Raw genomic sequence first — 10,292 nt, 5'->3', positions numbered from 1 at the left:
ATGTCTGCTTCCAGCTCATATGTCTCTGTTACTTTTTTCTGTTTTTGGACATGTATTGAAATCTTCAGTTGTGTTTTCTTAGACATTTTCAGCAGCTATGTGAGTTTTTAATGCTTAAATGGATGTATATTGCTTTGTTGTTAAGCTGGTTGACTGTGTCCTGGTGGATATGATCTGGAGATAGGCTTCCCCTTCATGTGTATTGCCTAGAAGCTGGTTTTGACTCTTGTCCAGATGATGGGGTATTATAAGGTATGCTTGTAGCTTGGCTATATGAGCACAGTTGCTGTCTCTTCTTGGGTAAAGTAGGGGGATAAAGCTCCAACCCTTGGGAGAAGAGTGAGGCACAAAAGACCAAAGACAGAAACAATATAAAAGCAGAGACACAAACCACCAATCAAAAACAAAAATAAAGTTGTGATTGACACTCTCCACTGGCCTTTGCTATGCAGGCCCTGCCTAGGTCAACTTTGGGGTTGATTTCCAGGGTCAGAATGTCATAAGAAGCAGCCTGCGGGTTTCCTCTCTGTGTCATTGGAAAACTGTGGGTGCAGTGCTCTACCCTTTTGGGGTGTTCTCCTGCTTGCCCAAATTCGTGAAAAATGAAAAGTGAAAGGTGAAAAATCAATCACACCTCTAACTCCAGACACACAGCTCCATGGCTTCTAATGTAGGGTCACTGCCTCTGCTTGGCTGTGGCCTCAAACTCTCCTTGAGATAGTCTTTCAATTCAAGTAAATTCAAAGTACACTAAAGTGATACACTTTGGCTTTAATGGATTTGTTTTAAATTTCTTCAGTTTCATCTGAACTTGTATAGGAGCAATTCATGTTCCGTAATGCTGCCAGCCTTTGGCCTTGTTTTTGCTGATGATTGACCTTCTCCATACTCTCTTTCCAAAGATGCATATATTTGATTCCTGTATACCCCATCTGTTGAGGTCATGTATGTGTTTAAAGAAAAGATATTTGAAATGAAAAACTCATTGGTCTTGCCAATTTCTATAATGTGACCTTTGGCATTGCATCTATCATCAAGGGCATATTTTCCAACTACTGAACCTTCTTTGTTTACAGCTTTCACATTCCAGTCACCAGTAATTATCACTGCATATTGATTGCATGCTTAGTAAATTTCAAAATGCAAAATTTGGACAAACTTTTCATGGTTTTTCATCTTTCTCATTAGTGATTAATGAATAAATTTGAATAAAAATCATATTAACTTATCTCCCTTGTAGTTGTATAGATATTATCCTATCACTGACAGCAGTGTATTTCATGATAGGTCTTGAAATGCTGCTTTTGATAATGAATGTGATGCCATTCCTCCTCAATTTTTCATTCCCAGCAAAGTAGACCACAAGTTGACCTAATTCAAGATAGTCTCTACCAGTCCATTTCAATTCACTAATACCTAGGATATCAATCTTTGTGCATCCTATTTAATTTTTGACAAATTCCAATTTTCCTTGATTCGTGCTTCCACATTTTGATTGTTAATGAATGTTTATAGCTTTTTCTTCTCATTCTGAGATATCCCACATCAACTAATTAAAGTTCAAAGAGCTTTCCTCCTTCCTTGTCATTAAGGTTGACTACTTTGAGGAAACAGTTCTTCCCTAGTTGTATTTTGAATGTCTTCCAGCCTGAAAGATCTGTTGTTCTGCACTCTATCAGATAGTGTTCCACTGCTATTTTTAAGGCTTTCAATGGCTAGTTTTTGTAGATGTAGATGACTAGTTTCCTCTTCCTAGTCTGTTCTAGTCTGTTAGTTTCTCTGAAACCTATCCACTCTGGGTGACCCAGCTGTTATAGGAAATACTAGTGGTATTGCTTACAGCACCATAGCAGTATATATTCCACTGCAGTATGACAAAGTGGCAAACAAAAGATGGTGTCCAAAGTTACATATCTTTTTTCATTAAAGCTAAGGTACAATTTCTTGGTGTGGCTCCTCAGGTTAATGTGCTGGGCTGCAAAGTCGGTTTGAACTGCAAGGTTGGTGGTTCAAGCTCACTAGTTGTTCCTTAGAAACCCTATACAGGGTCACTATGGGCCAGAACTGACTTGACAACACTTAAAAACAACAACAATCTCTTCCATTCCCAAATCTGCCCTCTTTGATTGTTGTTGTTAAGTGCCGCCAAGTCGGTTCCAACTCATAGTGACCCTGTGTAGGATTTCTGAGGAGTGGCAGGTGAGTTTGAACAGCCAGCCTTGCAGTTCAAACCAACATTACAGTCAAGTGCTTATCCACACCTACTTTGATACTTGGATTTAATTTTCAAACTCCAATCATGAACCTGCTAATGGTAGATCTCATTGCTATTTCTCTTCTAGAATCACAACCACAGCTGCCTGTATGATGGACCTGAGACGATACCCACTGGATGAACAAAACTGCACCTTGGAAATTGAAAGCTGTAAGTCTTTCTGAGAGTCTAGCTGATTAGTCTGGTTCTAAATTCTACAGTAAAGTTTTCTTTAGTCAGTGCATCCTAATCTGGTTCATATCTAGGCCAAGGTTCTTGGCAAAAGTTCTGCTGGCACACAAACCTCACAGCAACTGCCCTTAACGACACTGTCACCTTTGTAGTCCATTCCTTAAATGCCTGGGACAGATGTTTTAGAGGGAAATCATTTAGCATTAAAAGGAAGATGCCAAGAACCTAAAAGGAGACCCACAGTCTACTTCAGACATTTAAACTATGGAATTGATGTACACATCTGCAACAGACTTATACAGATAGGTGGAGGTAGCATGGTGTCACAAGATTTCCAGTTGGTTTTGCCTTCAATAAACTTTATCTCTTGTATTTTTAAAATAAATGTGACCTTCATGATTGATTAAGAATTCATGCGTTATGGAATAGTGGAAAAAAATTTTATTTGCTTGCTTGTCTTGAGGGATTATTTTTAGTGTCTAAAGTTTCTCCAAGTCGTCTTGCTAGAGGCAATGTGATGAGCAGTGATTGTGTATATGAATTGTGTGTGTTTTTCTGTTTCCTGTGCTGAACTGTTTTGCAGCATAGTTGCTTTTTTTCTAGGTCATAGTTATGGCAGAAATATGATTCAGTCACCTGACTGGTTTGGATGGCTAAAATGTTGATTCATTGTTCACACAGGAAGACAATTTGATGGAATTCAATTTTGAATCTATTTTTTTTTTTTTTGTCAATTCCTTCCAATATTTGTATAACTCTTCCTGCCAAACAAATGTCAGCTGATGATTTTATATCCAGCATACTGGATAATGAGCAATTTGACTGATACGAGGTCATACTCAGCTTGTGTGAGGGACTCTATCTAACTGTGGTGGGCATCTCAACTCTGTATTACTTTTCTGAACAGAAGTCCAACATTTACAACACACTGGAGGTATTTTTTTATGTCCATTTCAAATGGTAGTATCCACAGATAATAAATATTACATGCATATTTAAAGAAGTATTTCCAAGTCATCATTACATACATACTAAGTATCTGCCTTATGAAACTATTTAGTGAGATTTCTCTATAGGATTTTGTGACTATTTTTATACAACTGTCTTTGTTTTTCTTAGCTTATGGCACAGGCTAGAGTGTGTAATAATGTTTTTCAAAAATTAAATATTGTAGTTGTCCCAAATTGGTGATGTGAGGACATATTTTAGGGAAAAAAGTTATTGTGTTGTTCTGTACTATTGATGAATTTGTGTGGTATGTGCATTTGTCATGGTAGAATTTTCCTGGAATTTTAAATAATAATAATTGCATGAGGATGAAGTCCTTTCTCTGGATTTATTTTATTTTATCTTTCTACAATCCTCTCAGGTATGTAAGCATCTCTTTAAAAAAAGAATGCTTTATTGTGAATTATGTGATTGATTATTTACATGGGAGATCATTTGCTTTACATTTATCCTATCATATATAGCATCTATTTTTTTTTTTTTGCCTGCCAATAAATACTTTATTATTTTTTTTTGTTTGTTTCATGTTTATGATGACAAATTAATTTTCAAGTTTATTTCTTTTCCTTTAAATACAAAGCTAAACCACAAACTGGTCTAACAGAGACATTTCATCTCACATGGACACATAGCTGTGGGATCGGACACATAGTTGTGGGATCGTCGTCCAGTTGGCTTGACAGCGCATGTGTGTTTGGGGGCGAAAGGGGTGGGGGAAGACTTTCTTAGGTAGCACCAAAATGAGGCCTGGGGGGAATCAAAGATGACAGGCTCTCATACCTGTCTCCATTCACATTTACCTGGGACCAGGGCAGACGAGGGACCCCAGGTCATGGCTCTGGAGTCCTGGCCCCCTGAACTGAAGGTCAACAGCTAGAGAGAATCAGTTTCCAGGGAGGGAGCCACCTGCTCCTCCTAACGTCACAATCAAGGTGAAAACTTAACACCTGCTTGCTGAAGCCTGGGCCAAAGGGCCCTGCCAGCTCCCTTGCACACCTGGGGTCCTGCCTGAGGTGGGTGCATTTCCGGACTAGTAGGCTCACAATGTCAGTTCATGGCTGTTGCTTGGCAGGAAGCCCCCTGGTAATCTGACAGTAGGCCCTAGTGGTAGCAGGTCTAGACCTTTGAAACCAGCAGAATTAGGTGGGGGTGGGAAAGTGAGGTGCGGATACTAGCTAAGTAATTTCTGGTCCCACTACAAAACTTTATTTTCAACTATTATAATAGAGTACCATCTCAAATCTCTCCTACCAAAAACAAAGCAAAAAACAACAACAACAACAACAAAAAAGCAGAAAGCCAAACGCTGCAACTGCACTCATTTCAAGACCTATATACAAGTTGTTTTCTGTGGTTTTTTTTCCTTTTTTTTTTTTTTTTTTTTTTATGATTTTTTTCTTCTTCTTCTTTTTTTTTTTTAATAAATTCAGTGTTCACATTTCTATAAAGAGTTAAACCCAGTTTCTGGAAACTTGCCCTGACCTAGGGGGAGCTGAGGACCACTCCTCTCCACTGCCCACATCACGTTAATTCCGATTACCTGCATAGCATCTATTTTTATTAAGAAAAAAATTACTGGCATCTGAGCACACAGGCAGCTCTAAAGATTTCATGTTGTTATTATTGTGTTGTTAAGTGCCATCTAATCAGTTCTGATCCATAGTGACCCTGTACAGGATTTCCAAGGAGCAGTTTGAACTGCCACTTCACAGTTCAAACCAGCTTTGCAGTCCTGTGCATTAACGCCACAGCACAATTCTGACATGAATATTTTTTATAGTAGTTTGGTAATTCTTTATGATTTTAGAATGTTTCTGTTTTATGAAGGACTTTTATATAGATCATGTCAATTTATGTGAACTGACTAAGGCAGGGCATATGTTGCCATTGCTATTTTTATAACTAGGGAAGCCAACAAAGAAAGATAAGTGGTTCACTCAGGATCATGCAGCCATGAGTAGCACAGCCTGTACTGATGAAGTACTGGGCAGCTGACTTACCTTAGAAAAAGCCTCTGATTTTGTAGGAACAAGATTAACTGGAAGACCCCCTAGACTACGAAGCAAGAAAACAGCCTGTCCTTGAAGAAAGTCAGGGTTTATTCATATTTAGTCTATCAGAAAGTTTTTGATACAGAGAATGAAATATGATACTATATTAATAATATGTGTGGAATCCAGACCCTACTTTTATAAGAGGGTTGTGGAGTAACTGAGCATGTTGAAATGGGTTTAGAGGTTTTTCCTCTACACAACTAGCTCCCTACTTGATACCTGACATCCCACTATTACTTTTCCATTTCTTTCTGTTGAGCAAACCTCAAACACCCACTTAATCTTATCCTTTCTCTCTGTCTGTAGCTCTACCTCTGTCTCTCAACTGCTCTCTTAATTGTATTATCCCTAATAAGGACATTGCTGGTGTGGTGATGTGGTTTAACGTGCTGGACTGCAAAGTTGGTTTGAACTGCAGTGTCGGTGGTTCAAACTCACCAGCCGCTCCTCTGAAACCCTATACAGTGTCACTATGGGTCACTGGAATGGACTTAAAAGCACTGAACAGTAACTACAGATCATTAATAGCCAGTCACTATCAAAATTAAGTCCATTGACTCAATTCAAAAGAAGACAATACAATCTGAGTTGGACCAGTTGAGAAGGAAGAGAAATATCAGGAATGAGTTCACTATTCTTTCCTCCCTCTCCTCAGTGGTGAAATATGTTGCCAAGATGAAGTATTTAGTTCTGTAAGATTTTAAAGGAAACTCATTTAGTGCAAATCTTGAAATAAAAGTACTTAGGATTCTAGGAGGTCACTATGAACTAGGCATACTTGATAATGTCTCTTAAATTCAAAGAGAAGAAAAGTTCTGTAGAATTCATAGGAGAGGTAGCAAGAACTAAAGCCGTATGCATTAGTATACAGGCCAGAGAACTCAACTGTAATAAAAGAAAGGAGAATTTCATTCATATTGTGTTTCTAATCCTTTCACTAAAACCCATTCCTCTCCAACTTTACTTACATGCCTCTGTGATCTGCATGATCAAATAACCAAAAAGAGCTCCTTGTCCTCGGGTCAGTCCATTCAGAATCATCGTGACACTATAGGACAGAGTGGAACTGCTCCATTGGGTTTCTGAAGCTGTCAATCACAGAAGGCTCCATCTTTCTCCCATGGAGAAAAGATGGTCGATTTGAACTGATGATATTTCATGTAGTAGCCAAACATTTATTTATCACATAATACCACCCATTGTGATCCAAGGAACTCATTATATTTGTTAAGTGTAACTGAGTCCATGACAACTCATTGTGATCCTGTATAAGTCTCCTAAGGCTTTAAATCTTCATAGGGGCAGAAAGTTTCATCTTCCTACAATGGAACCAGCCACTAGCCGACTCAAACCATAGACCTCACAGTTTGTAGTCCAGTGTTTATCTTGTTGTTGTTAAGTGTTGTAGCATTGGTTCCGATTCACAGTGACCCTGTGCAGGGTTTCCAGGGAGCGGCTGGTGAGTTTGAACTATTGACCTTTAGATTCAAACTGACCTTGTGGTTCAGTGCTTAGACTATATATATATATTATAGATAGATTAGATAGATAGATAGATAGATAGATAGATAGATAGATAGATAGATAGATAGATAGATAGATATTGCTGTTAAATGCCATCAAGTCTCTTCTGACTCATTGTGACCCTATGTACAACAGAACAAAACACTACCCAGTCTTCCTTCACCCTTACATTTGTTGTGTTTGAGCCCATTGTTGTTGCCACTGTGCTAATCCACTGTGTTAATCTTTGATGATCTTCCTATTTTTTGCTGAACCTTTACTTTACCAAAGATGGTGTCCTTGTCCAAGAACTTTCGATAACATATCCAAGAGACCAAGTTTTGCCATCCTGACTGATAAGGAGCATTCCTGTTGTCCTTCTTCCAACACTAATGTATTTGTTTTTCTAGCAGTCCATGGTACTTTCAATATTCACTCTAAAACCATTACACAAATGCATTAATTTCTCTACGATTTTCCTTATCCATTGTTTAGCTTTCACATGCACATGAAGCTACTGGATCTACCATGGTTTGGGTCATGTGCACCTTAGTCCTCAAACTGATACATTTGCTCTTGAACACTTTAAAGAGGTCTTATGCAATAGAGTTCTCTAATGCAATATGTCTATTGATTTCTTGACTTCTGCTTGTAGGACTGTTGATTGTGGATTGAAGAAAAATGAAATCTTTGACAACTTCAATCATTTCTCCATTTATCATGATGTTATTTATGGTCCAGTTATGATGATTTTTGTTTTTGCTACATCGAGGTATAACCCATACTTAAGTCTGTGATCTTTGATCTTCTTCAGTAAATATTTAAAATCCTCAATTCCAGCTAACAACGTTATATCATCTGCATAACACTTGCTGTTAATGAGTCTTCCTCTAATACTTATATAATTCTTTATTTAACCCACTTTCTCATATTATTTGTTCAGCATAAATATTAAATAAGTATGGTGAAATAATACAACCCTAGTACACACCTTTCCTGATTTTAAACCATTCAGTATTCCCTGGTTCTGTTCTAACATCTACGTCTTGGTCTAAGTATTTAAAATACCAGTGGCATAGCTTGCAGCATCATAGCGACATGTAAATCATCAAAGTACAACAAAGTGACAGATGGCACAAACATATACATAGATTTATTATTTTTGTGAAATGTCATTAAGTCAGTTCTGACTCATAGTGACCTTATGCACGACAGAATGAAGAAATGACTGGTCCTGCGCAGTTCACACAATTGCTGCTACTTTTGAACACATTGTTTCTGTTATTGTGCTAATCCTTCTCATTAGGGTTCTCCCTCTTTTACACTGTCCCTGCACTCTATTCACCAAGTATAATATCCTTCTATAGGTAATAGTCTCTCTGATATTATGTCCACAGTATGAGAGATGAAGTCTGGCCATCTAGGCTTCTAAAAACCATTCTGATTGTATTTCTTCCAACACAGATTTGTTTGTTCTTCTGGAAGTTCATGGTACATTTATTATTCATCTCCAATACCATAACACAAATACATCAATTCTTCTATGGTTTTCCTTATTCACTGCCCAACTTTCACATGCATATGAGGCTGTTGAAAATGTCATGGCTTGGCCCAGGCACACTCTAGTACTCAATCAAACATCTTTGCTCTTGAATACTTCAAAGAGGTATTTTAAGGCAGATTTGCTTAATTAAGTAAGTTTTTTTGATTTCCTGACTCTTGCTTCCATAAATGCTGATGGTGGATCCAAAGAAAATGAAGTCTTTGACGATTTCAATCTACTCACCATTTATCATGAAGTTGCTTATAGGTCCAGTTGTGAGGATTTTTGTTTTCTTTACATTGAGATGCAGCCCATAATAAAGGCTGTGGTTTTTAATCTTCATCAATATGGATTTTAATTCATCTATGCTTGCAGCAAGCAAGGTTATATCATCTACATAACCCAGATTTTTAAAGAGCATCCTACAGTCCTGATGTTGCATTCTTCTTCATATAACCAGCTTCTCAGATTACTTGCTCAGCATACAGATTGAATAACTATGGTGAAAGAACACAACCCTAACACACACCTTTCCTGATTTTAAATTATTCAGTGTTCCCTTGTTCTGTTCAAACAACTGCCTCTTAATCTATGTAAAGGTTCCTCATGAGCATGACTATGTTCTAGAAAACTAATTCTACTTAGTATTGCCCATAACTTGCCATGATCCACAAAATCAAAAGCATTTGAATAAAGCACATGTAAACATCATTCTTGTATTGTCAAGATCCTTGTGGCACCAACAATAACATTCTTAATTCTCTGTCCACTTCTGAATCTGCCTTGAGCCTCTAATTGTTTCCTGTTGACACAAGAGAAAAGAGGTCAGTTTGAGGACTAAGGTGTGCTCTATCCAAGCCACGGTATTTTCAATAACCCTATATGGATATAGAGTGGCACTGAAGGTTGTTGTGCTGGACTACAAAGTCATTTTAAACCACACGATACACGGTTCAAGCTCACCATCTACTCCTTGGAAACCTTTTACAGTCACTGTAGGTCAGAACCAATTCGATGGCACTTAACAACAACAACATATGCATGTGAACATTGGATAATGAATAAAGAACTCATATACAAATTGACACATTTGAGTTATGGTGTTGGGGAATATTGAAAGTACTATGCACTGCTAGAAGAGCAAACAAATCTGTGTTGGAAGAGATTGAGACAGAATGCTCCTTGAAAGCCAAGATGGTCAGACTTCGTCTCTCATACTTTGAACATGTTATCAGGAGAGACTAGTCCCTGGAGAAAAGCATTACTGAAAAAGAAGACCCACAATGATTTGGATTGGTACTGTGGCAGCAGCAAAGGGCTCAAGTGTATAATGATTTTGGAGTTGGCACCGACCTAGGCAGTGTTGCATTCTGTTTTGCATGGTGTTGCTACGAGTTGTTATCAACTCTATAACAACTAACAACAACAACAACAACAACTATGGCCATAGATTTGCCCAAATCATGATGTCTAATAAATCCAATCAAGGAGAGGCCCATGGCACAGAATTGGCCTTTCCAATTTTTGTCAATCTTTTTCTCACCCTTGACTTAATATCAAGTCAATCTTATTATCTGCAGTACTATCTATTTCCTCTTGGAATGCTACATCCAGCTCTTCCTATAGTTTACTATGCAACTTAAAATATTTCAGTTTTGCTGAAGGAAAATAATTGACAACTGACTTCAAAACCCAAAGAGGGAGATTTATGTACTCTTGTGTGTGTGTGTGTGTGTGT

General features: G+C 37.8%; 1 protein-coding gene across 3 annotated transcripts in view; it reads left to right on the top strand.

The window, feature by feature from the left end:
- The window catches only part of GABRB2 (gamma-aminobutyric acid (GABA) A receptor, beta 2), a 448,146-nt gene that overhangs the window by 235,262 nt on the left and 202,592 nt on the right, over window positions 1–10,292 (top strand). For all 3 annotated transcript variants that reach the window (XM_006864929.1, XM_006864928.1, XM_006864930.1), the window contains exon 5: window positions 2,343–2,425. In XM_006864929.1, coding sequence (XP_006864991.1) covers window positions 2,343–2,425 — 83 coding nt within the window. The remainder of the gene's footprint in view (window positions 1–2,342; window positions 2,426–10,292) is intronic.

Source organism: Chrysochloris asiatica, unplaced genomic scaffold (assembly GCF_000296735.1).
Source record: "Chrysochloris asiatica unplaced genomic scaffold, ChrAsi1.0 scaffold00073, whole genome shotgun sequence".
NCBI classification, from domain to species: domain Eukaryota; kingdom Metazoa; phylum Chordata; class Mammalia; order Afrosoricida; family Chrysochloridae; genus Chrysochloris; species Chrysochloris asiatica.
Note: the sequence above shows the minus strand (reverse complement) of the source record. Positions and strands in the feature narration are given on the sequence as shown.